We start from the raw sequence: 26,519 nt of genomic DNA, 5'->3' as shown, positions 1-26,519 counted from the left end.
TGTGCCTCCGCGTTGGAGCCATGCCTTACCTCTAACTGCCGTGCCCGTGTCCACGAATGCTGCTGCTCAGGTCAAATGAGAACTGACGCTTAGCTGACCATGTTTTTTCCCGATGTCAGGTGTATTGAACCCTTCCTGCCGACAAACGAGACCGTGGGGAAGGCCATAAACCCTGTGGTCCACAATCCGGTGTCGGCATGATGTATAACAAAGGAGGCCAGTTCTAGTGTTCTACTAAGATCGGATTGTGCCCTTGTTGCATGTTTTTGGTGGATTGATGAATTAGTGGTGTTCCAGGAGACATTAATCACTGTCACCCATTTTGATAAAGCTGCGTGGGGGAATGTATTCGGAAGGTCAGTCCACTCGAATGTGGACTCGCCCCTGTTCGGTATTGTTCGTGCACTGGCAGGGCGGTCCTGTTCTGAAAAAACATGAGGCACTGTCGGCCCTTTCGTTTAATCCGGGGTATGGGGAAAATACCAGGGAAAAATAGCCATCAGATAAGCCGCACCCGTGGATAAGCCGCAGATAGTCCGCGAAAAAAAAAATTGCGCATAAGCCGCGGCTAATACGCGTGAAAATACGGTAGGTTTTTATCACAAAAGTAAAGTCAAATAAAGGTTAAAAGAAAAAAAAAGCTGTGGTCGTATAGTGGTTAGTACTTTGCGTTGTGGCCGCAACAACCCAGGTTCGAATCCTGGTCACGGCAAGTGGGTTGGGTGCTTTTTGACAAGCCCATATGAAACGTGGAAAACGTAATTGTGCTATGCATTAAACGCAGTGCGATCGTTATGGCTACAGCAACAGGCTGTGCCTATCCGTGGTGCCGTGGTCGTATAGTGGTTAGTACTTTGCGTTGTGGCCGCAACAACCCAGGTTCGAATCCTGGTCACGGCAAGTGGGTTGGGTGCTTTTTGACAAGCCCATATGAAACGTGGAAAACGTAATTATGGTATGCATTAAACGCAGTGCGATCGTTATGGCTACAGCAACAGGCTGTGCCTATCCGTGGTGCCGTGGTCGTATAGTGGTTAGTACTTTGCGTTGTGGCGGCAACAACCCCGGTTCGAATCCTGGTCACGGCAAGTGGGTTGGGTGCTTTTTGACAAGCCCATATGAAACGTGGAAAACGTAATTATGGTATGCATTAAACGCAGTGCGATCGTTATGGCTACAGCAACAGGCTGTGCCTATCCGTGGTCGTATAGTGGTTAGTACTTTGCGTTGTGGCCGCAACAACCCAGGTTCGAATCCTGGTCACGGCAAGTGGGTTGGGTGCTTTTTGACAAGCCCATATGAAACGTGGAAAACGTAATTATGCTATGCATTAAACGCAGTGCGATCGTTATGGCTACAGCAACAGGCTGTGCCTATCCGTGGTGCCGTGGTCGTATAGTCATTCTGGTTCCGGAAACGGTGCTGTGAGGACGTAGAATGAGCTCCGCGAGAGCGGCAACAACGGCGTCAAGCCGGGATGAAAATAGGCCTAGCGAAACCCAAAGGGACTACAAGATGATTCTTCCGACAATAACACCAGGTAACCTGTCTCCAAACACGGTCATTATGCATGCAGACCCGTCAGCTAAGCCTTATAAGGTGATCGATTTTGACGTGCCATTGAAAGAAGTCGTCGAAAGGAAAGAAATATGCGCTTTCGGCGCATACCGGTACAACCATGTTTGGGCCATAACTTTCCGCAACGAAGCAGAGAAGGTCAAGCTTTTGAATTTAAAAGAGATAGTTGTGAAAGGGAAACGGTGCGTGCTAGTGGACCCCCACGCAAAAGAAATCACGTTGAGGTTGCACTGGGTTTCTCCTCACCTGCCCAATGAAGTCATTCACGACGCTGTACAGGAATATGGAAAAGTGCTTGAAACTATAAGAGAAAAATGGAAAGTTGCTGAATTTGCCGGTATTGAGACAACGACAAGATTAGTCCGAATTAGACTGTCCGAGAATTGCAACGTCGACCGGATACCCTATATGATTCATATTAGGGGCGATCCTGTCCTCGTGTCTGTGTCGGGTAAACCTCCCCTCTGCCTGCGTTGCAAAGAGGTAGGCCACATACGCAGACAGTGCAAGGCCACGTGGTGTAGACAATGCAGAACGTTTGGCCACGAGGAAGAAGATTGCGTACAATCTTATGCAAGCAAAACAAAAGAACAGGCACAGGAAATAATCGCGGAAGATATGATGGACCAAGACCAGGCCGAAAAAACTGAGGATGATAAGCTTCATACAGATGAGGAAGAAATAACGGTCCAGGGACAGCCTTCCGATAATAATCAAACAGCACGAGTCGGGGATGATTCTGACAATCAGTTTGTAGAAAAAGAGGATATGGACTCTGAGGAAGGGTGGGAAAAAGTGAGCAAACGTAAACGGCTTGATAAGCAACACACAAAAGGGAAAGAATACATGAAGGAACAAAGGCGCGACGCAAGGCTGGAAAGTCGATGGAAAAAAAAACGAGTTGTTGAGATCCGCGGTGTCTTTAGAAGAGATCGGCGCATCGCAACTGGATGACCCCAACTACACGGAAACAGGACACATATAAAACAACAGATAATGCGAGTACAGAAAATTAGAATTGGAACGCTGAATGTATATAGTCTTATTCGGTATCACAGAAAGCAATGGCTAATGGAAGTAATAGACAAGCACCAGCTGGACATAATCTGCCTGCAGGAAACCAAAATCTCTTCTGTTGAGCAAGAACGAGAACTAGTGAATTTCTTCACAGCTCTTTGTGTTATCACTCAGCGGGATCTGGTCAAAGCGCAGGAACAGCAATTCTAATCAGGAAAAAGCAGGATATCACCGTGGTAGATACTGTTTTAGACCAAGCCGGACGCTTCACCAGTGTAGATATCCTTCTTCACAATAACTTGGTACGTGTGATTGGGGTTTATGCCCCATGTAATAAGGAACAACGAAAGGTTTTCTTCGAGGAGCTTCGCGCGTTTGTTGACAATCCAGCAAGAGTGCTGCTATGCGGCGACTTTAATGTGGTGACTAGTAAACAAGACTGCAGTTACCCCTACAGAAGCGATTGCAGTGTGACGGTGCTCAAAAAGATGTTGGCAGACTTCAGCTTGGTAGATGCTGCTCAAGGACAACCTAAGGGAGACATCTGGTACACCCATTGGCAAGGTGCATCTCACGCAAGACTTGACCGGGTATACCTTTCCGCAGACTGGGATAGGACAGGAGGACACTACTCTATAAGGCCAGTAGCTTTTACAGACCATGGGTTAGTGAGAATTCAAGTGAGCCCAAATCAACAAGCTACCCTCGACAGTCCGAAAGATAACGCCAGGAGGTCAATATGGAAGCTGAATGAGAGTATTCTCGAAGATGAGAACTTCGTTCAACAGGTGGAAGATCAGCTAGACGAGTATCTGAACAGAGCAGAAGTCGATGCAGCTTCGTGGGAAACCTTTAAAGCAAACATCAAGGTCAAGGCAATATCCTATTGCCAAGTGAAAAAATACCAAGAGCGTGCAAAGGTGGCGTGCTTGACTCGTGATCTGCGTGTTCAAGTGGCAGAAGAGAATGATAATCCTGGCCGTTATAAGGAGGAAATTCGACACGTCAAGAACGAAATACTTAATATTATGAAGAAACGATATAAAGGAGCGGCGGTTCGCAGCAGGGTCAACGCTGTCGCACGTGAAGAGGAGCCATTAAAGATATTTCTAATCCGAGAAAGGGAGAGCGCCTCTAGGAACGCCATCTCTGCCCTCGCAGTCCCCAACGGTACGGTGGAAACGCAAGAGGGAATTGAAGAAGCTTTTCACAAGATGTACACCGAACTGCTCTCATCGGAACCTGCAGCAGAGGCGCCTGAAATGCTACATGAAATGGGTGACCTTCCCACGGCGAATGAAGAATTAGCTGAGATAATGAATGTTCCGATATCGGTTGAAGAAATAGCGAAAGCCATCAAGAAGCTTGGGCGAAACAAAGCACCCGGACCGGATGGATTGGGATCCGTCTACTACAATAAATACGCTGCACGGCTGTGTCCCATTCTTCAGACTGTCTTCAATGATATCGCTAGCCGGAAACTACTACCACCGTCGATGCGTCAGTCCATTACTGCGCTCATTCCGAAGAAAAACAGCAAAGATGGCAAAACTCCCACGGTGAATGACTTTCGTCCCATCAGTCTACTCTGCACCGATTACAAAATCCTTGCAAAAGTCATCACCGCTCGACTGGAACCGCTTCTGAGAACTGTTATTGGTACCCACCAGACGTATGGAATCAAGGGAAGATCCATTGGAAGAAACTTACATATCATGCGGTCAGTGTGTGAGGTTGCAGAGGTCATCCCTGCCCGGCTTTCTGCAGTACAGGTCGATCTGAAGCAGGCCTTTGACCGGGTGATCCATCATTACTTATGGGCAGTGCTGAAAAAGATGGGTGTAGGTAGCTACCTGGAGAACTGGATTAAGGTTTGTTACACCGACATCTGCACTAGGCTGGTCGTGAACGGCAAGTTGAGTAGACCAATAAAAATCCGCTCATCTGTAAGACAAGGCTGCCCCCTTTCACCTGTGCTGTTTGCCGCATATTTGGAGCCGCTTTGCCGGAAGATAATCAGTAACGAACGTATCCAAGGGCTACAGATTGGCGCAGAAACTGTGAAACTACTCGCATATGCCGACGACGTTGCAGTTGTGGGCACATCAAAAGAGGAGGTTGAAGAGGCACTGAAGATGATTAGGGAGTTCTGCAAGTACTCTGGGGCGCAACTAAACCTAAAAAAGACAGTGGGTAGCTGGCTTGGTGAATGGCATGAAACACCAACCTCCTTTCTGGGTATACAAAGGTCTTCAAAGGTACAGAAATATCTGGGAGTCTCGTTCGACCTACACAAGACTGTGGAACAACTGTGGTCCACAAAACTACATGGACTCAAGGGCGCGCTGATACCATGGCACGGACGCTACGTCTCCCTTTTTAACAGAGCATATATATGTAATACCTGCCTATACCCTGTAGTACTCTACACAGTCCAGTGCAGTAGACAGAGTAACGCAGTTGTAAGCAAGTTCCACATGATTTGTGCGACCTTTATTTGGGACTCACCCATGGAGAGAATGCGTCGGTCTAACCTATTCTGGAGCATCAAGAAGGGCGGATTGGGCCTTGTAAACCTGTATATCAAAGTGCTAGTGCAACGGTTCCTATACTTCAGAGATCAGCTGGATCCGGTACTTAGAAGCTGTATGCAATTCCTTGGCGCAGACTACCTCGCGAAGTGGACAGTGAGTGTGGGGCCATGTATGGGCAGGAAAAAAGCCCTGAACTTTTACAAGGAACTCGGAATCGCCATCGCCTTTTTTGAGGAACGGTTCTCATGGGAATACCTTTGTAAGGTAAAAAAGAAGAACTTGTACTGGAACACTGTAGAAAATGTGCTCCCGCAACCGTTGTACAGGAACTTCAGTTTAACAACCGAAGCTGAAAACGTTCTGAAAAGAGTCAGAAAGTTCGCATACCAACGGGTGCAAAGGATTTTATCGCAAGGTTTCACTTCGAAGTGCTTCCTGTGAAACAGTGGTTGCACAGAAAAGGCGTTTTCGTACCCTGGAACTTTAATTGGGATCTCTGTGGAACGAAAGAGACGCTCTATCATGTATTCGTGTGCTGCAAAAGGGCGCGCGACTTTTGGGAGGACTTTTGGCTTTACACTCGTCTCGACATCGGTATTGACTGGTTTTCACTGAAGTTCCTTGTCTTCAGGGGATGTGAGGACAACAACACCTCAGCTGCATTGGTAGCAGTCGGTTTGCATGCCTTATGGCGCTTTAGGATGGCAATCTCTGACTGCCTGGATAAGCCCAGGACCCCGTGGGTTCACTTTCTCAACTCACTAAAGAGGATAGAGGCTACAGTCAATGCCACAGAGGATACTCTGGAAAAAGATGCCCTCAAAATGCAGCTCCGAAGGATGAAGTCAGAGGAACCCAGAGACACAGGAAGACAATGTTTTCGTCCCCTAGCGGCTACCTCTGAAAGTACACACTGAAAGGGTAGCAAACTAGTATCGCCTCCCATCCAACGGAAGACGCAAGCGGCGCCAAAGCTGGATGACACTATGAACAAAGCCACAGACGCACAAGTCCCGAGACGAGGAACAACCAGAGGTTCTGCTACAACTGAAGACGAAGTAGTCTTCCATGGTTTTAATTCTGTCTTTTAAGCATGCAATAAAGTAAAAAAAAAGAAAACAAAACAAACAAAAAAAGCCGTGATGGTATAGTGGTTAGTACTTTGCGTTGTGGCCGCAACAACCCAGGTTCGAATCCTGGTCACGGCAAGTGGGTTGGGTGCTTTTCGACAAGCCCATATGAAACGTGGAAAACGTAATTGTGTTATGCATTAAACGCAGTGCGATCGTTACGGCTACAGCAACAGGCTGTGCCTATCCGTGGTGCCGTCGTCGTATAGTGGTTAGTACTTTGCGTTGTGGCCGCAACAACCCAGGTTCGAATCCTGGTCACTGCAAGTGGGTTTTGTGCTTTTTGTCAAGCCCATATGAAACGTGGAAAACGTAATTATGCTATGCATTAAACGCAGTGCGATCGTTATGGCTACAGCAACAGGCTGTGCCTATCCGTGGTGCCGTGGTCGTATACTGGTTAGTACTTTGCGTTGTGGCCGCAACAACCCAGGTTCGAATCCTGGTCACGGCAAGTGGGTTGGGTGCTTTTTGACAAGCCCATATGAAACGTGGAAAACGTAATTATGCTATGCATTAAACGCAGTGCGATCGTTATGGCTACAGCAATAGGCTGTGCCTATCCGTGGTGCCGTGGTCGTATAGTGGTTAGTACTTTGCGTTGTGGCCGCAACAACCCAGGTTCGAATCCTGGTCACGGCAAGTGGGTTGGGTGCTTTTTGACAAGCCCATATGAAACGTGGAAAACGTAATTATGCTATGCATTAAACGCAGTGCGATCGTTATGGCTACAGCAATAGGCTGTGCCTATCCGTGGTGCCGTGGTCGTATAGTGGTTAGTACTTTGCGTTGTGGCCGCAACAACCCAGGTTCGAATCCTGGTCACGGCAAGTGGGTTGGGTGCTTTTTGACAAGCCCATATGAAACGTGGAAAACGTAATTATGCTATGCATTAAACGCAGTGCGATCGTTATGGCTACAGCAACAGGCTGTGCCTGTTTTTTGCGAGATCGTGCGAGTCGGCCGGACGCAAGAAATATGTGCTCTGATCGAGCGGCTTCTACGGCTAGGCCTAGCCGGGATGATGGATATAAATTTGTTCTGCCAATGATTCCTTCAGGTACTGTTGCCTTGAATACAGTTTCCTACACGCGGACCCCGCTGGTCGACCGTACAACATTGGTCATTTTAGTGATGCACTCAAGGACAAAGTGAACCGGAGTCAGGTTACATCAGTTGGTCCCTTCGTATACAATCATCTGTGGGCCCTGACGTTCGATAATGTGGCTGCGAGGGACCAGTTGCTAAGCCTTGGGGAAGTGACAGTAAAAGGGAAACGCTGCGTCATTCTGGACCCCCACAAAAAAGAGCTTCAAATCAAGCTACATTGGCTTCCGCAGCATGTACCTGACGAAGCTGTTGAGGCTGCTTTAGACCGTTTTGGTGTTGTGAAGAATATCACTCGAGAACGGTGGAGAGACTCTTTCTTTGAGGGCGCTGAGACGACTACTCGACAGATGTTTATTACTTTGAAGCGTGGTGTAACGGCAGATAACTTGCCGCATCAGATGTTTATCTCCGGATGTCAGGTTCTAGTTGCCGTCCCAGGTAGGCCACCCCTGTGTCTGCGGTGTAAAGCGGTGGGCCATATTCGGAAGCAGTGCCACACCCCGTGGTGCAAGGTTTGTCGTCGCTTCGGCCATGCGGATGATGAATGTGTCGTGACCTATGCGTCTCAGGTTCGTCAACACACCAGCCACGGCGATCAGATGGACATAGAACTTGATGACGATGCCGACAGCAATCCGTCGCCTTGTGTACCCAGTGTTCCCCTTCCGCCCGCTGCTCTGCCTCAGCCGACATCGTCGGCCCCCCTCTCAGTGAGTCAGCCTCAGAAGTTGGTGGAAAATGGATGTCCGTCCTCGTCGGTACCACACCCAGTACCAGGAGAGGGTCCTTCACAAGTCCCAGTCCTGGAAGGTGGAAATTGCAACAACTGGGCCGAGACCCGCGTAGAAGACGATGATAACGATCAATGGGTAACCCCGAGAAGGAAGAAGGGTAGAAGATCACCTCCGGCGACATTGCCCGTCAAGATTGTCGAAGTGGGGCACTCTGCCCTCGACGATGTCGGCTTTCAGTCGGAATAGTGCTCTTTGCTGTGCTGACATGTTGTCACATTGTGCTGTTGTGTGTTGTTGCATTGTACGTTTCCCTTGTTTTAAGACTCGTTTCTTGTGACTGTGCAGTTTGACTTCTTCAAGCGCGGTAAGTCTACTGCTACGAACTCACTCCTCTTGTTTGCCCATCCTGCATGTACGCTTCCCCACTCTCCTAATGACGCCTCCACAACTTACGTTTGCCACGCTTAACGTCAGGGGTTTGAATACCAAAAAGCGACAGTATCAACTGAAAAGACTCCTTGACAGCTTCCCACATGTTGACTTTTTCGCACTCCAAGAAACAAAACTAGGTTCTCCGGAAAATACTGAGCAGATGTTATCCCAGTATTTTCTCGATGAGTTCGACGTTGTTGTTAGTGAGGCTGTGGGCTACTCAGCAGGTATTCTCCTTCTCGTGCGAAAACGCCTAGGCTACACTCATGTTTATCACGCGGTGGACAACGACGGTAGGGCTGTGATGCTTGATATCCTTATTGACAGAACGCCTTGGAGGATTCTAGTTATCTATGCTCCCAATGATGCAACCTTAAGGTGTGCGTACTTCGAATCCTTAACGCAATATTTGCAAGCCCGTGGTAACCTGGTCGTTTTAGGGGACTTTAACTGCGTGCTGTCAACTAGTGACCGGAGCGTTGCCTCTCAAGCGAAGGACCGCAGTGCCGAGTGTCTGCAGCGAATAGCACGTGATTATGGTTTAAGAGATGCCTGCGAATACAGCACACAGCCAGTGATAAGATACACTCACTTTCAAGGTACATCGCACGCACGATTGGATCGTATTTATCTTTCTGTCGCTCAGTGGAATACGGTGTGTGAGTACGAAGTGCACCCTGTTTATTTTACTGATCACTGCCTCGTGAAGGTCGCTATTGGGTGTCGCCCTCCTAGGCTGGGCAGCCCCAGGTCATGGAAGTTGTGGAAGATGAACGTTAGGTTGCTCCAAGATCCAGTTTTTGATGAGCACGTGGTGGCCAATCTTTCACGGCTTCAACATGACCCGCGAAATTGGGCTGCTAAATGGGAAACATTCAAACAAGACGTGAGAGCCTTTGCAATAGAGAGAAGTAACGTGCTAGCCTACCTAGAAATGTATGAAGAGAACATGTTAAAGGAAGCACAACAAGAACTCACAAGACTGGAAGCAGATAACCCTGGGACGTTCTTGGAAGATTTAAATGAGATTCGTCTCCGTCTTGAACTTTTCAACAACAATCGGTATGAAGGCGCGAGGGTACGATCGAGAACGAAGAGGTTTTTGCCGGATATGACCGCGTCTAAAAGTCATGCTGCAGGAGAGCGTAAGCACACCGGCTCTCGACTCATCACGCGGTTGGTGGACCAAGGACATGTTGTCACAGACCTTGAACGCATGAAACAAATATTTGTTGACTACTATGAGAACCTGTTTGGGAGGCCAACTGCCACGGTGGACGACGATTTGATCCAGTCGTTTCTCTCTCATATGCCCAAGTTAAACGAGCAAGAGAAAGATGTCCTGGACGCTGAAATTACAGAGGCGGAAATCCATTCTGCAATACAGAGTTTGAATTTTAACCGTTCTCCTGGACCTGATGGCTTGGGAGCTGAGTTCTACAAGCGGTACGTGGACCTGCTGGTGCCCATTCTACAATGCGTCTACGCGGAAGCTGAGACTAACGGGATCTTCTCGCACAGTTTTCGAAGGTCCCATACTGTGCTCATACCCAAAAAAGTGGCGGAGACACGGTTACCCAAGGTGACCGATTATCGGCCTATCACACTCTGTAATGTGGACTATAAGGTGTATGCCAAAGTACTTGCTGCCAGGCTCCAGCTTGTGGTGACACAACTTGTTGGCGATCATCAGACATGCGCAATCAGGAACAGGACCATACAAACAAACATCCATGTTGTCCGCTCGGTTCTAGACTGGTGTCGACTTGAAGGAAGTCATGTAGCCCTACTGCAAGTGGACCTCTCTAAGGCTTTTGATCGGGTGTGTCACGATTATTTGTTTTCGCTCTTGCATTACGTCAACATGGGAGACAAGTTCGTAAGCCGAATCAAGTTGTGCTATGAACAGGTTGCAACGAGCCTGGTAATTAACGGCACTCTTACCGCGCCAGTGCCCCTTCGAGCTTCAGTACGACAAGGCTGTCCCATGTCATCCCTACTATTTGATCTATACCTTGAGCCGTTATGCCAGCGTATCATCTCTCGTGGTGACATACGTGGTTTCGAGCTTCGCGATGCTGTGGTGAAGGTCGTGGCGTACGCGGATGACCTTGCGTTTCTCGTGACAGACAAGCCAAGTGTCGTCAAAGTTATTCACGAACTTCATGTGTTTGGTCAAGTCTCTGGGGCACGTCTAAACAAGGACAAATCTCTGGGGATATGGTGCGGTCAATGGGGAACAGCCCCGGAATTCTTTTGTGGCGTTCAGTGGCAAACCCGTGGTCCTTGCTACCTTGGGGTCCCGTTAGACAAAAGTTGTAACACGACCTCCTTGTGGTCGGAGCGATTACAAAACATTAGGACACATGCTTCGACCTGGAAAAAACAAGATCTCTCAATGTTTCAACGAGCTTCTGTGTGCAATGTTTTTCTGGCCGCTAAGCTGATTTACCTCTTGCAAGTCCTGCAATGCTCCCGCAAAATTATACATCGTTGTCATCGCATATTTGCCACCACAATATGGTGTTCAACGTTCGAAAGGATGCGAAGACAAAACCTGTTCAAGAAAGTCAAGGACGGCGGACTAGGCTTACAGCATCTCTACATCAAGCAACTCGTCATGAGACTGTTTTTTTATAGGCAGAGTTCACACCCGATTCTGGAAACCATCAAGCGGGCCCTTGCGTACAACTACATTCCCGATATATATGTTGGGTTTCACGAAGAAAGTCTACGCTTAAGCGGGTTCTACAAAGAGGTTGTCGAGAGCCTAAACTTCTTGAAGGCTAGATTCAGCCTAGAGTACCTCTTTTCTGTCGCCAAGAAAACGTTGGTAGCTCATCTTCTCGATGTACTCTTTCCTGTGCCCATCTACCGTCAAATCCCCTCCGGATGGCACGGCACGGATGTATTGTGCAGAGTCAGGAAGGTGCCGGTCAAGCCCAACATGAAGTCATTTTTCTTTAAATTACACACGTCCACACTGCCCGTGAAAGCTTGGCCTCAACAGAAGGGATTCTCTGTTCCGTGGTCCGTGAATTGCAGATTTTGCAACACGCCCGAGACTGTCGATCACCTTTTTCTGGACTGCACAGAAGCTTTATTCTTTTGGGATGACTTACAGTTCAAAGTCCTTAAGCGCCGTCTTTCGCTTAATCCTCACACTATCCGCTTCCTCCCATTACGCCCCGGTGAAAATGTGAGATACGATATTGTTCTTCTTGTTGCCATGTACTGTTTGTGGAAGCTTCGTATGGCCGATAGGAACGAAGAGCCCTTGTGTCCTCCTATGAAATATTTCAAAGCCGAACTACTGCAGGTAAAGTTAGCTTGTACTCAGCTCTTAGAAGTGCTTGAGTGGTTAGATACAGTCTGCGAAAGGCTGAATGTTTTGTAGAAATTGTGTTATTAACGTGTCCGGTATAGAGGAGAAACATCGTATTCTCTCTCTGTGATTTTGTCGTATTGTGTATGGTATTGTGAGGTATTGAGTCGACGTGACTCAGAGTAGTAAGCTCTGAAAAATAAAGGTGGAAAAGAAAAAAAAAACAGGCTGTGCCTATCCGTGGTGCCGTGGTCGTATAGTGGTTAGTACTTTGCGTTGTGGCCGCAGCAACCCACGTTCGAATCCTGGTCACGAAAAGTGGGTTGGGTGCTTTTTGACAAGCCCATATGAAACGTGGAAAACGTAATTATGCTATGCATTAAACGCAGTGCGATCGTTATGGCTACAGCAACAGGCTGTGCCTATCCGTGCTGCCGTGGTCGTATAGTGGTTAGTACTTTGCGTTGTGGCCGCAACAACCCAGGTTCGAATCCTGGTCACGGCAAGTGGGTTGGGTGCTTTTTGAGAAGCCCATATGAAACGTGGAAAACGTAATTATGCTATGCATTAAACGCAGTGCGATCGTTATGGCTACAGCAACAGGCTGTGCCTATCCGTGCTGCCGTGGTCGTATAGTGGTTAGTACTTTGCGTTGTGGCCGCAACAACCCAGGTTCGAATCCTGGTCACGGCAAGTGGGTTGGGTGCTTTTTGAGAAGCCCATATGAAACGTGGAAAACGTAATTATGCTATGCATTAAATGCAGTGCGATCGTTATGGCTACAGCAACAGGCTGTGCCTATCCGTGCTGCCCTGGTCGTATAGTGGTTAGTACTTTGCGTTGTGGCCGCAACAACCCAGGTTCGAATCCTGGTCACGGCAAGTGGGTTGGGTGCTTTTTGACAAGCCCATATGAAACGTGGAAAACGTAATTATGCTATGCATGAAACGCAGTGCGATCGTTATGGCTACAGCAATAGGCTGTGCCTATCCGTGGTGCCGTGGTCGTATAGTGGTTAGTACTTTGCGTTGTGGCCGCAACAACCCAGGTTCGAATCCTGGTCACGGCAAGTGGGTTGGGTGCTTTTTGACAAGCCCATATGAAACGTGGAAAACGTAATTATGCTATGCATTAAACGCAGTGCGATCGTTATGGCTACAGCAATAGGCTGTGCCTATCCGTGGTGCCGTGGTCGTATAGTGGTTAGTACTTTGCGTTGTGGCCGCAACAACCCAGGTTCGAATCCTGGTCACGGCAAGTGGGTTGGGTGCTTTTTGACAAGCCCATATGAAACGTGGAAAACGTAATTATGCTATGCATTAAACGCAGTGCGATCGTTATGGCTACAGCAACAGGCTGTGCCTATCCGTGGTGCCGTGGTCGTATAGTGGTTAGTACTTTGCGTTGTGGCCGCAACAACCCACGTTCGAATCCTGGTCACGAAAAGTGGGTTGGGTGCTTTTTGACAAGCCCATATGAAACGTGGAAAACGTAATTATGCTATGCATTAAACGCAGTGCGATCGTTATGGCTACAGCAACAGGCTGTGCCTATCCGTGCTGCCGTGGTCGTATAGTGGTTAGTACTTTGCGTTGTGGCCGCAACAACCCAGGTTCGAATCCTGGTCACGGCAAGTGGGTTGGGTGCTTTTTGAGAAGCCCATATGAAATGTGGAAAACGTAATTGTGCTATGCATTATACGCAGTGCGATCGTTATGGCTACAGCAACAGGCTGTGCCTATCCGTGGTGCCGTGGTCGTATAGTGGTTAGTACTTTGCGTAGTGGCCGCAACAACCCAGGTTCGAATCCTGGTCGCGGCAAGTGGGTTGGGTGCTTTTTGAGAAGCCCATATGAAACGTGGAAAACGTAATTATGCTATGCATTATACGCAGTGCGATCGTTATGGCTACAGCAACAGGCTGTGCCTATCCGTGGTGCCGTGGTCGTATAGTGGTTAGTACTTTGCGTTGTGGCCGCAACAACCCAGGTTCGAATCCTGGTCACGGCAAGTGGGTTGGGTGCTTTTTGACAAGCCCATATGAAACGTGGAAAACGTAATTATGCTATGCATTAAACGCAGTGCGATCGTTATGGCTACAGCAATAGGCTGTGCCTATCCGTGGTGCCGTGGTCGTATAGTGGTTAGTACTTTGCGTTGTGGCCGCAACAACCCAGGTTCGAATCCTGGTCACGGCAAGTGGGTTGGGTGCTTTTTGACAAGCCCATATGAAACGTGGAAAACGTAATTATGCTATGCATTAAACGCAGTGCGATCGTTATGGCTACAGCAACAGGCTGTGCCTATCCGTGGTGCCGTGGTCGTATAGTGGTTAGAACTTTGCGTTGTGGCCGCAACAACCCACGTTCGAATCCTGGTCACGAAAAGTGGGTTGGGTGCTTTTTGACAAGCCCATATGAAACGTGGAAAACGTAATTATGCTATGCATTAAACGCAGTGCGATCGTTATGGCTACAGCAATAGGCTGTGCCTATCCGTGGTGCCGTGGTCGTATAGTGGTTAGTACTTTGCGTTGTGGCCGCAACAACCCAGGTTCGAATCCTGGTCACGGCAAGTGGGTTGGGTGCTTTTTGACAAGCCCATATGAAACGTGGAAAACGTAATTATGCTATGCATTAAACGCAGTGCGATCGTTATGGCTACAGCAACAGGCTGTGCCTATCCGTGGTGCCGTGGTCGTATAGTGGTTAGAACTTTGCGTTGTGGCCGCAACAACCCACGTTCGAATCCTGGTCACGAAAAGTGGGTTGGGTGCTTTTTGACAAGCCCATATGAAACGTGGAAAACGTAATTATGCTATGCATTAAACGCAGTGCGATCGTTATGGCTACAGCAATAGGCTGTGCCTATCCGTGGTGCCGTGGTCGTATAGTGGTTAGAACTTTGCGTTGTGGCCGCAACAACCCAAGTTCGAATCCTGGTCACGGCAATTGGGTTGGGTACTTTTTTGACAAGCCCATATGAAACGTGGAAAACGTAATTATGCTATGCATTAAACGCAGTGCGATCGTTATGGCTACAGCAACAGGCTGTGCCTATCCGTGGTGCCGTGGTCGTATAGTGGTTAGAACTTTGCGTTGTGGCCGCAACAACCCATGTTCGAATCCTGGTCACGGCAAGTGGGTTGGGTGCTTTTTGACAAGCCCATATGAAACGTGGAAAACGTAATTATGCTATGCATTAAACGCAGTGCGATCGTTATGGCTACAGCAACAGGCTGTGCCTATCCGTGGTGCCGTGGTCGTATAGTGGGGCTAACCCTAGCCGGGATGAATCGTCTACTGTGCCTCGGAAGTCCTACAGGATGATTATGCCTACGTTACCAAAAGGCGAAATTTCACGTAACACTGTTTTCCTGCACGCGGACCCTGATGGGAGGCCGTATAAAGTTCAAGACTTCATAGCCCCTCTTGGAGTGGCAGTGAACAAGGCGGACATCGCGGGATTCGGTTCGTACCTCTTCAATCATGTGTGGGTGGTTACCTTCCACTCGGAGACGACAAAAGAGAAATTCCGGCAACTTGGCGAACTGGTAGTCAAAGGAAGACGGTGTGTTGTGGTGGACCCAAATTCCAATGACGTTACGTTTAAACTGCATTGGCTACCAACGAATGTGACTGACGAGGCGGTTCGTCGTTGCCTGTCATTGTACGGGAAGGTTACAGATATCGTGCGGGAAAAGTGGAACTGTGCGGGTCTGGAGGGGGTGGAGACGACGACACGTTCCGTTACCGTGCAGCTTCACGATGGTGTAACTTCGGAGAGCATCCCATACCAACTGAAGATAATGGGTGTGACAGTGCTGGTGTCGGTCCCTGGAAAACCTCCCCTGTGCCTACGATGTAAACAGGTAGGCCATATACGCAGTCAGTGTCGCACAGACTACTGTCGTAGCTGTAAGGGCTACGGTCATCTAACGGAAGACTGTGTCCGCTCCTATGCTTCGATGACAAAGGGCACGTCGAGGAAAAGTAACGAGGAGATGGTAATGGACATTCAAGATACTGAGGCGACCTTGCAAAGTGAAAAGGAAAAATACCCGCACACAGAAGAAAGTGGTCTACCGCAAGAAAACTCATCGATAGTACTTCAAGAAGAGGAGGGAAATGCTTCGCACAAAGACAAACGGACAGATGAACAACGAAAGATGGACTGCTCACAGGAGCAGGAGTCGACCGGAAAAAGGAAAGGTGCTGAAATTGAGAAAACTTTGGACAGATCCGTTGAAAGCCATCAGGGAAAATCTGATATCACGGGGAAGAAGAAAGTAAAGCAGGTTCAGGTGCTGGAAAGGCAGCTGCCCCTTCAGGAGGTTGGGTTGTCACAATTGGACGACCCAGGTTTCTTCTAATGGTAAACAGCGTTGCGATTGTCGGCCGAGACAGCAGTATGATAAGAAAGAAGAAAATAAAACTTGCAACACTTAATGTCGTCAGCCTGATATCAAGCAGACGGAAGCACTGGATTGGAAACATGTTAGCTGCTGAAAAGGTCGACGTGGCATGCTTTCAAGAAACTAAAATCGCAACGATAGAGCAAGAAAGAGAACTTGTTAATTTTTTCCAGTCAAGATTCTGGTGTTATTGCTCGTCGGCGATAGGAGGAAGTGCGGGTACTCTCATTCTTATTAGGAAGAAAGCAGGCTTGGTGGTGGTGGACTGTGTGCTGGACGAGAGCGGTCGGCGGTGCGTGGTGGATTTTTTGTTCCGACAAAATATGATACGGCTTATTTCTGTATATGCACCCAATGAACCTACGGAAAGAAAAGACTTTTTCGCGTCACTGAGTCAGTTTGTGAACGTATCATGGAACGTCATATTGTGCGGGGACTTCAACTGTGTTCTCAAGAAAGCGGACTGCAGTTACAGGCAGGTAAAGAGTGACGTGAGCAGAAAGGAGCTGATAAAACTCACAACGAATGCCGACCTGACCGACGTCTGGGAAAAAATGCCCGGAGGTAATATCGAATTCACGCATTTTCAAGGAACCTCCCATGCAAGGCTCGACAGGTTCTATACATCGGGGCTGCTTCTCCCTATGATTGGAAACTACCAAGTAAAGCCACAGTTTTTTTCGGACCACTCTTTAGTCAGCATGACAGTTCAGTGTCAGAACCGTACAAGTAGGGTCGGAAAAGAGAGCAGAACCTGCTGGAAGATGAATGAGAGTATACTGGAGGAAGAAAGTTTCTGCGACAAAATGAGAAGTATGATAGAAGAATATCAGAAAGAAGGAAATGTCAATGCCGTGACCTGGGAAGAATTTAAGCATGCGTTAAGGAAAGAAGCCATTGAATATTCACAAATAAGAGCCTTCGAAAGGAATCAGCGGATAAGGGATCTGATGCGGACACTGACGTCTTTGGCAGAGGTTGAGTGTAAACACCCAGGCTTCTTTAAAGAAGACATCAAGAAAGTTAAGGAAGAACTTCAGAAACTGTTTGAAGAGAAACACCGTGGAGCGCTCATACGAAGTAGGGTGCAGACACTAGCACGTGAAGAAACACCATGTACGATTTTCCGGTTTAAGGAGCGTGAACGAGCAGAGGGCAACGCTATCAAATTTATTGATACAGGCGAGCGCATCGTCAAGGAGGATAACGAGATTGAAGATATCTTTTATAAACATTACCTCAGCCTTTTTCAAGAGAAGGACAGCGACCGGAAGCAGTACGAAATCTGGTTACAAGTTTTACCAACAGTAGGTGAGGAATGTATGGAAACGAACAACGCAGAAATAACGGAAGAAGAAATCACGAAGGTCATAAAAAAATTAGGAAGAAATAAGTCTCCTGGGATTGACGGGATTGGAGCAGGTTTTTACAAAGTGTTTTCTGAGCAGATATGCAGTATACTGAAAATTGTGTACGACGACATTTTAAGAAGAGGAATGTTACCGCCAAGCATGAGACAGTCACTCACGGTCCTGATTCCAAAAAAGAGAGAGGGCAAGGAGAACCCATCCGTCACTGACTACCGACCCATTAGTCTTCTGTGCACGGACTACAAAATCTTAGCAAAAATTCTGGCGGGCAGACTCGAAACAGCACTTCGGGGAATTATTGGAAATCATCAACCATACGGTCTCCACGGCAGATCCATTGCCAGAAACCTCCACGTAATGAGAACTGTCTGTGAAATAGCCAACTGTACTTCTCAGCAGTTTGCAGTGCTCCAGACGGATCTCAGGCAAGCCTTCGATAGAGTTAACCACGGATTCCTCTTTGCTGTTCTACAGCATTGTCGGGTAGGGGACTATCTGAGTAGGTGGACCAAGATATGTTATAATGAAGTCACCACTCGGCTTTTGGTAAACGGAAAGCTCGGAAAAAGCATACCGATCCGGTCCTCCGTCAGACAAGGCTGCCCACTTTCACCCATTCTGTTTGCCATGTACCTCGAACCCCTGTGCCGCAAGCTAGCTATGAACAAGAACATTAGAGGTGTAGTGATCGGTGCAGAGCACGTCAACGTTCTGGCATATGCGGACGACGTCGCAATAATCTGCTCAACGAAACTGCAAGTATGTGAAGCTATAGGTACCATTCAGGAATTCACAAAGGTTTCTGGAGCTGAGTTGAACTTGAGGAAATCAACAGGAGCCTGGCTAGGGAATTGGACATATACACCGGAGCAGTTCATGCAAATTACCTGGACCACAAGCATTGGAAAATACTTGGGTATTGCCTTCAACGGGCAGGGTACCTCAAACATGTGGTGGACACAAAAAATGAACCTTCTACGTGGAAGTCTGGTCCCCTGGCAAAGCAGATACTTGTCTTTCTGCAACAGGGCATACGTTTGCAATGCAGTGTTGTACCCTGCTGTACTTTACGCAGCTCAGTGTACTAGCATTGATCAACGCTTCCAAGCCAAGTTCCACAGGATTTGTGCGACTTTCATTTGGCGTTCGTCTATGGAAAGCATGAGACGTTCAAACCTCTTCCTTAACCTGAAGCAAGGTGGCATAGGCCTCGTAAACCTAACGATCAAGATAAGAGTGCAAAGATTCTTTTACTTCAGAGAACAGAAAGATCCGTTCCTTAGAGCAGCACTTCAAGTTCTAGGCGGCGTATACCTCAGGAAGTGGACAGTAACATCTGAAGATAGAAGCCACCACATTCACTCTTTAACTTTCTATAAAGAAATAGCAAGTGCAATATCCTTTTTTGAGGACCTCTTCTCACAGGATTATCTCGTATCTGTTTCAAGGAAAAGACTGTATTGGGACACTATAGCTAAAGTTACGCCAACTCCGTTGTATAGACAGTGTAAGCCACCCTACGGCTCACAAGACGTGCTCAGGAAAGTGAGAAGGTTAAGGATCCCAACAGGGTCAAAGGATTTCTTCTTTCGGTTCCATTGGGAGGTCTTACCGGTTAAAACCTGGATGAGACGGAAAGGCTTTATAGTTCCCTGGTCCCTTAACTGCGTTGTGTGCCCCGAGGAAGAGGAGACTCTCATTCATGTGTTCTTGCTGTGTAAAAGAGCCATACAATTTTGGGGTGCATTCAGGAATTTCATTGACGTGGACTTGGATCTACATTGGACCCGCATGAAGTTTCTACATTTTGGTGACACACTGGACAGTTTTTTAATTCTTGCACTACATTCCCTCTGGAGCTATCGCATGGACTATGTTGAATGTCGTGAAGGAAACGGAACAGCGTGGGAGAAGTTTGTGCAAAAGGTGTTATGGACAATTACTGTGCTACCAAACGAGGACTTGGTGGGTTTGTGGGCCGAGGTCCAAAGCAAGATCGAACGCGGTGAAGGCAACCTCAGTTGCCAGGTGTATGGTAGGAGAGTAGCAAGTCGTTTGTGAGGCGGAAGCCAGCAAGGAACCGGAAGAAATGTAGCGTGGTTTTACATATTTTAGTAATAATAAAAACGTTCAAAAAAAAAAAAAGCCGTGGTCGTACAGTGGTTAGAACTTTGCGTTGTGGCCGCAACAACCCACGTTCGAATCCTGGTCACGAAAAGTGGGTTGGGTGCTTTTTGACAAGCCCATATGAAACGTGGAAAACGTAATTATGCTATGCATTAAACGCAGTGCGATCGTTATGGCTACAGCAATAGGCTGTGCCTATCCGTGGTGCCGTGGTCGTATAGTGGTTAGAACTTTGCGTTGTGGCCGCAACAACCCACGTTCGAATCCTGGTCACGGCAAGTGGGTTGGGTGCTTTTTGACAAGCCCATATGAAACGTGGAAAACGTAATTATGCTATGCATTAAACGCAGTGCGATCGTTATGGCTACAGCAACAGGCTGTGCCTATCCGTGGTGCCGTGGTCGTATAGTGGTTAGAACTTTGCGTTGTGGCCGCAACAACCCACGTTCGAATCCTGGTCACGAAAAGTGGGTTGGGTGCTTTTTGACAAGCCCATATGAAACGTGGAAAACGTAATTATGCTATGCATTAAACGCAGTGCGATCGTTATGGCTACAGCAACAGGCTGTGCCTATCCGTGGTGCCGTGGTCGTATAGTGGTTAGAACTTTGCGTTGTGGCCGCAACAACCCACGTTCGAATCCTGGTCACGAAAAGTGGGTTGGGTGCTTTTTGACAAGCCCATATGAAACGTGGAAAACGTAATTATGCTATGCATTAAACGCAGTGCGATCGTTATGGCTACAGCAACAGGCTGTGCCTATCCGTGGTGCCGTGGTCGTATAGTGGTTAGAACTTTGCGTTGTGGCCGCAACAACCCATGTTCGAATCCTGGTCACGGCAAGTGGGTTGGGTGCTTTTTGACAAGCCCATATGAAACGTGGAAAACGTAATTATGCTATGCATTAAACGCAGTGCGATCGTTATGGCTACAGCAATAGGCTGTGCCTATCCGTGGTGCCGTGGTCGTATAGTGGTTAGTACTTTGCGTTGTGGCCGCAACAACCCAGGTTCGAATCCTGGTCACGGCAAGTGGGTTGGGTGCTTTTTGACAAGCCCATATGAAACGTGGTAAACGTAATTATGCTATGCATTAAACGCAGTGCGATCGTTATGGCTACAGCAACAGGCTGTGCCTATCCGTGGTGCCGTGGTCGTATAGTGGTTAGTACTTTGCGTTGTGGCCGCAACAACCCAGGTTCGAATCCTGGTCACGGCAAGTGGGTTGGGTGCTTTTTGACAAGCCCATATGAAACGTGGAAAACGTAATTATGCTATGCATTAAACGCAGTGCGATCGTTATGGCTACAGCAACAGGCTGTGCCTATCCGTGGTGCCGTGGTCGTATAGTGGTTAGAACTTTGCGTTGTGGCCGCAACAACCCACGTTCGAATCCTGGTCACGAAAAGTGGGTTGGATGCTTTTTGACAAGCCCATATGAAACGTGGAAAACGTAATTATGCTATGCATTAAACGCAGTGCGATCGTTATGGCTACAGCAACAGGCTGTGCCTATCCGTGCTGCCGTGGTCGTATAGTGGTTAGTACTTTGCGTTGTGGCCGCAACAACCCAGGTTCGAATCCTGGTCACGGCAAGTGGGTTGCGTGCTTTTTGAGAAGCCCATATGAAACGTGGAAAACGTAATTGTGCTATGCATTATACGCAGTGCGATCGTTATGGCTACAGCAACAGGCTGTGCCTATCCATGGTGCCGTGGTCGTATAGTCATTCTGGTTCCGGGCACCGAGAGGCACGGACGCAGGATGAGCTCGCTCCGGGCGGTGACAACGGCTTCGAGCCGGGATGAACTTAGGCCTAGTGGTACCGAAAAAGATTACAGGATAATCATGCCCACCATAAACGCAGGTAATTTTTCTGCTACAACTCTTCTATTGCACGCAGACCCGTCTGCTAAGCCTTACAAGATATTGGATTTTGACGCACCGTTGAAGGAAGTGGTTCAACGGAAGACGATCCGTGCTATAGGAGCTTACAGATATAATCATGTGTGGGCTATCACGTTTGACAACGAGGCAGAGAAACAACGTCTTCTCAGAAAGAAAGAAATAACGGTAAAAGAGAAAAGGTGTATCGTCGTGGACCCACATTCGAAGGACGTATCAATAAAACTACATTGGATATCCACTCAGATACCGAACGAGGAAATCAACGTGGCTTTGTCGGACTACGGCGAGGTTATGGATATAGTTCGGGAGAAGTGGAAATGCGAGGAGTTTGCAGGAATAGAAACCATGACCAGAACTGTAAAGCTGCGCTTGAAGGAAAACTACAGTGTTGACCGCATACCATACATGATCTATATACGAGGCGACCCTATTCTGCTAGCAGTGCCTGGGAAACCGCCACTCTGCCTGCGGTGCAAAGAAATCGGGCACATTCGCAGTCAGTGCAGGGCCACGTGGTGCAGAAAATGTAGGACTTTCGGACACGATGCAGATGACTGCGTGCAATCTTACGCAAGCAAGACAAAACCGAAGGTGAATGAAATCAATGTGGAACATTTGATGGACCATGAAGAAACAGGAAATAGCGAAGAGATTAATGCACAAGACAAGGAAGGGAAAAAGGACGTCACACAAGATAACACCCCAATCAGCACAGACACAGCGATAGTTCGCAAAGATGATGATAGCAGCCAGAAGGATGACAGCGATATGGATATAGTCGAAGTGGAGGGAAAAGTGGTGAAGCGTAAAAGACGCGACAAACAGAACACGATAGGAAAATACTATTTAAAAGAACAGAGGCGAGACGCGAGATCAGAAAGCCGCTGGAAGAAGGCTGATGCTATGAGACCGCAATTTGCGCTGGAAGAGATCGGGGTATCCCAGCTTGACGATGTGCACTTTACCGACACATAACAGAACGCTTGCTGTCCTTTTGAAAGCCTTCAATGATGGAAAAAAAGCTTAAAGTAGGAACTTTAAACACATACAGCTTAATCCGGCGAAACAGGAAACAATGGCTGATGGAAACAGTAGATGAGCATAGGCTCGATATTGTATGCATTCAAGAAACAAAGATTTCGACAGTGGACCAGGAGAACGAACTTGTCAATTTTTTCAAGCAGAAGTTCTGGTGCTACCACTCTGCAGGCTGCGGGCGCAGTGCTGGAACGGCGATTTTAATAAGGAAGCGGCGAAGCTTTACCGTAGTTGATCTTGTTTTAGACCAAGGAGGACGGTTCACGTGTGTCGACCTTCTCATACACAGAAACCTAATTAGACTTCTATGCATCTACGCTTCAAATAGTAGCGAGGACCGTAAAATGTTCTTCCGTGACCTGAGAAGTTTTGTGGACATTACAGCAAAGGTTATTCTTTGTGGGGACTTCAATGTCGTGACGGGCAAAAGGGACTGCAGCTATACTTTCCGGAGCGATCCCAGTGTGGCAGAGTTGAAGGGAATGTTGAGAGACTTCAGCCTTGTTGACGTAGCGGAAGAACAGTCCGACAATACTCTTCGTTATACTCATTGGCAAGGTGCATCATACGCGAGACTGGATAGGATCTACATGTCGGCAGATTGGATAGCAATGGCCGAAAACTATCTCGTCACCCCAGTTGCCTTTTCTGATCACGGACTGGTAAGCGTGGAGGTGAATTTCAACAGACGAAGAACCCCCTCAAAAGTTACAGGGTGAAGCACTTGGAAACTCAATGAGACCATTTTAGAAGACGAAGACTTCACGCAAGAACTAGACCAACTTATAGAAGAATATGGGACCACCAATGAAGTTAATGCTGTTACGTGGGAAATGTTTAAAGGAACCCTCAAGAAGAAGGCTATATCTTTCAGTGAAGTGAAAAAGCACAAAGAGCGGGCAGAAATCAGGTGCTTAATGCAGGATCTTCTCACACTTGTTTCAGAGGAGAGCATCAATCCTGGTGGTCACAAAGAAGATATACAGCTGGTGAAGAAAGATATACTTTGCATCATGGAAAGACGCTTCAAAGGAGCAGAGATTAGAAGCAGGCTGAATGCATTGTCGAGAGAGGAACAGCCTAGCAAGGTGTTCCTGTTGCGAGAAAAGGAAAGGGCATGCGAAAACCAGATAACGTCCGTGAAAGTGGGGGAGACAACCGTAGAAACCCAACAGGAAATCCAAGAATCGTTCCACAAGACGTACACCCAGCTCTTCACTTCCCAGCCCCCAGCAGACTCGCCGGAAACGCTACGATACTTGGAAAACTTGCCTGCGGTCAAAGAGGACTTATCAGAGGTAATGAACTCACCAATATCGGTGGAAGAAATAGAAAAGGCAATCAAGAAACTGGGACGGAACAAATCACCGGGGCCCGATGGTATTGGATCTCTCTTTTACAAGAAGTTCTCAACGCAGCTATCACCTATCCTGAAAAGAGTGTTCGACGATATTTCAGCCCGCAAGCTCTTGCCACCATCTATGCGACAAAGCTACACCGTGCTCATTCCGAAGAGGACTGTCAAGAAGGGTGAAGCGCCCACGGTGAATGACTTCCGTCCGATCAGTCTGGTATGTACAGATTACAAAATCTTGGCGAAAACCCTAACGAATCGACTGGAAGCCTGCTTAACCACGGTTGTAGGATTACACCAAGCATACGGAATGAGAAGGAGATCAATTGCAAGAAACTTGCACATCATGAGGACAGCATGTGAAGCAGCGGAAGCTCTGGCTGTGAAACTTGGCATCCTCCAAGTCGACCTGAAACAGGCTTTCGATCGCGTCAATCATCAATTCCTCTGGGAAGTTTTAAAGAAGCTAAGGGTGGGAGAGTACCTAGGAAACTGGATAAGAGTGTGCTACACGGACATTTGCACCAGACTTGTCATAAATGGAAAGGTCAGCGCTCCGATAAACATTCATACTTCAGTACGTCAGGGTTGCCCACTCTCTCCCCTTCTGTTTGCAGCGTACCTGGAGCCGCTGTGCCGGAATATTTTGGCTAACAATCGCATCACAGGATTGCAGATTGGAGCAGAGACCGTCAAGCTGTTGGCTTATGCTGATGACGTTGCGGTGGTGTGCACATCGAGAGAGGGAATAGATGAGACTATGGAATCCATCAAGGAGTTCGCAACGTTATCCGGTGCAGAGGTAAACCTCAAGAAGACCATTGGAGCATGGCTGGGGCCGTGGAAGGAAACACCCTCCGTGTTCCTCGGTATTCAGTGGACTACAAGATTAGACAAATACTTGGGTATCCCATTCGACCTACGAACGCAAACGGATCAGCTTTGGAGAACAAAAGTTAGCAGCCTCAGGGGAGCGTTGATACCTTGGCATGGCCGTTATCTCTCCTTATTCAACAGAGCTTACATCTGCAATTCAAGTTTGTATCCGGTTGTACTGTACACAGCACAATGCAGTAGATATAACAACGGGATGATAAACAAGTTTCACAGAACCTGCGCCACCTTCGTCTGGAATTCCCCCATGGAGAAGATGCGAAGAACCAACCTCTTCTGGAGTTTGAAGAGAGGGGGACTTGGGCTAGTCAATCTGGAGATTAAGATGAAGGTCCAACGCTTCCTCTACTTTAGAGACAACTCCGACCCATTCTTAAGAAGTGGCTTACAAGCGCTCGGCGGAGATCACCTATCTAGGTGGACGGTGCTAGCGGGATGCTACCTAGGAAAGAAACATGTAAGAGCTTTCTACCGAGAGGTTGCTGCTGCAGTCAGATTCTTCGAGCAGCGATTTTCCTGGGAGTATCTCTGTACAGTGAAAAAGAAGAATCTCTACTGGGACACTATAGAGACTGTCCTACCAGACCCCCTGTACCGGCACCCCGGCCTTTCGCCACTGGCTGAGAACGTCCTTCGGAGGCTTCGAAGGTTCCCCGTTCCAACGGGCACCAAGGATATGTTCATCAGATTCCATTGCGAGGTACTGCCAGTCAAAGTGTGGCTTCGGAAAAAAGGGTTCTTCGTGCCGTGGTCTTTGAATTGCGACCTGTGCGGAGCAGAGGAGACTCTCTTCCATGTATTCGTAACGTGCAAAAGAGCCAGGGACTTCTGGGATGATTTTCGACTGCATACGAAGCTCGATGTAAACATCGACTGGATGTCCCTGAAGTACTTGGTGTTCGACGCCTATTCTGAGAACGACGCTGCAGCTACCCTAGTGGTAAGTGGACTCCATGGAATATGGCGCTTTCGTATGGCCATCGCAGACTGCAAAGTGAATCCAAAAACGCCATGGAACTGCTTCATGGGTACCCTTGCTTGGATAGAGGCTACTTTGGTCGCTCAAACAGATGCTGCAGACACTCTCACAGACGCTTTGAAGTTACTCTTCGAAACAATGAAGAAAGAGAAGACAACCCCAAGGAAAGCTGAGTGATACGGATCCGCGCTCAGCGAACTAAAGGGTCACGAATAGCACAGCGGGGAAATACCGCCACCGGACAAACAACGCTGCACAAGTCTGAAGGCTTCGGCCAAAGTGGACGGCGGTGTGCCACCACGCTCTTAGTGCTTTTATTACAAAACTGTAAAAATACTAATAAAAAGGAAAAAAAAGCCGTGGTCGTATAGTGGTTAGTACTTTGCGTTGTGGCCGCAACAACCCAGGTTCGAAGACTGGTCACGGCAAGTGGGTTGGGTGCTTTTTGACAAGCCCATATGAAACGTGGAAAACGTAATTGTGCTATGCATTAAACGCAGTGCGATCGTTATGGCTACAGCAACAGGCTGTGCCTATCCGTGGTGCCGTGGTCGTATAGTGGTTAGTACTTTGCGTT

General features: G+C 47.9%; 1 protein-coding gene and 15 non-coding genes across 16 annotated transcripts; all 16 read left to right on the top strand.

Moving 5' to 3' along the window:
• Positions 1-828: 828 nt before the first annotated feature.
• On the top strand, positions 829-900 carry Trnah-gug (transfer RNA histidin (anticodon GUG)). Its single transcript has one exon. It is a non-coding gene; the product is annotated as a tRNA-His (tRNA).
• A 5,365-nt stretch (positions 901-6,265) lies between these two features.
• On the top strand, positions 6,266-6,337 carry Trnah-gug (transfer RNA histidin (anticodon GUG)). Its single transcript has one exon. It is a non-coding gene; the product is annotated as a tRNA-His (tRNA).
• A 492-nt stretch (positions 6,338-6,829) lies between these two features.
• On the top strand, positions 6,830-6,901 carry Trnah-gug (transfer RNA histidin (anticodon GUG)). The gene has a single exon. It is a non-coding gene; the product is annotated as a tRNA-His (tRNA).
• A 116-nt stretch (positions 6,902-7,017) lies between these two features.
• On the top strand, positions 7,018-7,089 carry Trnah-gug (transfer RNA histidin (anticodon GUG)). The gene has a single exon. It is a non-coding gene; the product is annotated as a tRNA-His (tRNA).
• Positions 7,090-12,293: 5,204 nt separating this feature from the next.
• Positions 12,294-12,365, top strand: Trnah-gug (transfer RNA histidin (anticodon GUG)). The gene has a single exon. It is a non-coding gene; the product is annotated as a tRNA-His (tRNA).
• Positions 12,366-12,481: 116 nt separating this feature from the next.
• On the top strand, positions 12,482-12,553 carry Trnah-gug (transfer RNA histidin (anticodon GUG)). Its single transcript has one exon. It is a non-coding gene; the product is annotated as a tRNA-His (tRNA).
• Positions 12,554-12,857: 304 nt separating this feature from the next.
• Trnah-gug (transfer RNA histidin (anticodon GUG)) lies at positions 12,858-12,929 on the top strand. Its single transcript has one exon. It is a non-coding gene; the product is annotated as a tRNA-His (tRNA).
• Positions 12,930-13,045: 116 nt separating this feature from the next.
• Positions 13,046-13,117, top strand: Trnah-gug (transfer RNA histidin (anticodon GUG)). The gene has a single exon. It is a non-coding gene; the product is annotated as a tRNA-His (tRNA).
• Positions 13,118-13,421: 304 nt separating this feature from the next.
• Positions 13,422-13,493, top strand: Trnah-gug (transfer RNA histidin (anticodon GUG)). The gene has a single exon. It is a non-coding gene; the product is annotated as a tRNA-His (tRNA).
• A 304-nt stretch (positions 13,494-13,797) lies between these two features.
• On the top strand, positions 13,798-13,869 carry Trnah-gug (transfer RNA histidin (anticodon GUG)). The gene has a single exon. It is a non-coding gene; the product is annotated as a tRNA-His (tRNA).
• A 116-nt stretch (positions 13,870-13,985) lies between these two features.
• Trnah-gug (transfer RNA histidin (anticodon GUG)) lies at positions 13,986-14,057 on the top strand. Its single transcript has one exon. It is a non-coding gene; the product is annotated as a tRNA-His (tRNA).
• A 304-nt stretch (positions 14,058-14,361) lies between these two features.
• On the top strand, positions 14,362-14,433 carry Trnah-gug (transfer RNA histidin (anticodon GUG)). Its single transcript has one exon. It is a non-coding gene; the product is annotated as a tRNA-His (tRNA).
• Positions 14,434-20,728: 6,295 nt separating this feature from the next.
• Trnah-gug (transfer RNA histidin (anticodon GUG)) lies at positions 20,729-20,800 on the top strand. Its single transcript has one exon. It is a non-coding gene; the product is annotated as a tRNA-His (tRNA).
• A 116-nt stretch (positions 20,801-20,916) lies between these two features.
• Trnah-gug (transfer RNA histidin (anticodon GUG)) lies at positions 20,917-20,988 on the top strand. The gene has a single exon. It is a non-coding gene; the product is annotated as a tRNA-His (tRNA).
• A 304-nt stretch (positions 20,989-21,292) lies between these two features.
• Positions 21,293-21,364, top strand: Trnah-gug (transfer RNA histidin (anticodon GUG)). The gene has a single exon. It is a non-coding gene; the product is annotated as a tRNA-His (tRNA).
• Positions 21,365-25,219: 3,855 nt separating this feature from the next.
• Positions 25,220-26,119, top strand: LOC135391346 (uncharacterized). The gene has a single exon (XM_064621595.1). It carries the CDS (start codon positions 25,220-25,222, stop codon positions 26,117-26,119), a length of 900 nt encoding a protein of 299 aa, XP_064477665.1.
• Positions 26,120-26,519: the final 400 nt, after the last annotated feature.

The sequence above is a fragment of the Ornithodoros turicata genome, chromosome 1 (assembly GCF_037126465.1).
Source record: "Ornithodoros turicata isolate Travis chromosome 1, ASM3712646v1, whole genome shotgun sequence".
Lineage (NCBI taxonomy): Eukaryota > Metazoa > Arthropoda > Arachnida > Ixodida > Argasidae > Ornithodoros > Ornithodoros turicata.
This window is presented reverse-complemented; position numbering and strand designations above follow the sequence as displayed.

Excerpts from the sequence above, each read along its gene's own strand:
- LOC135391346 (XM_064621595.1), top strand. The coding sequence starts at position 25,220 with ATGCGAAGAACCAACCTCTTCTGGAGTTTGAAGAGAGGGGGACTTGGG.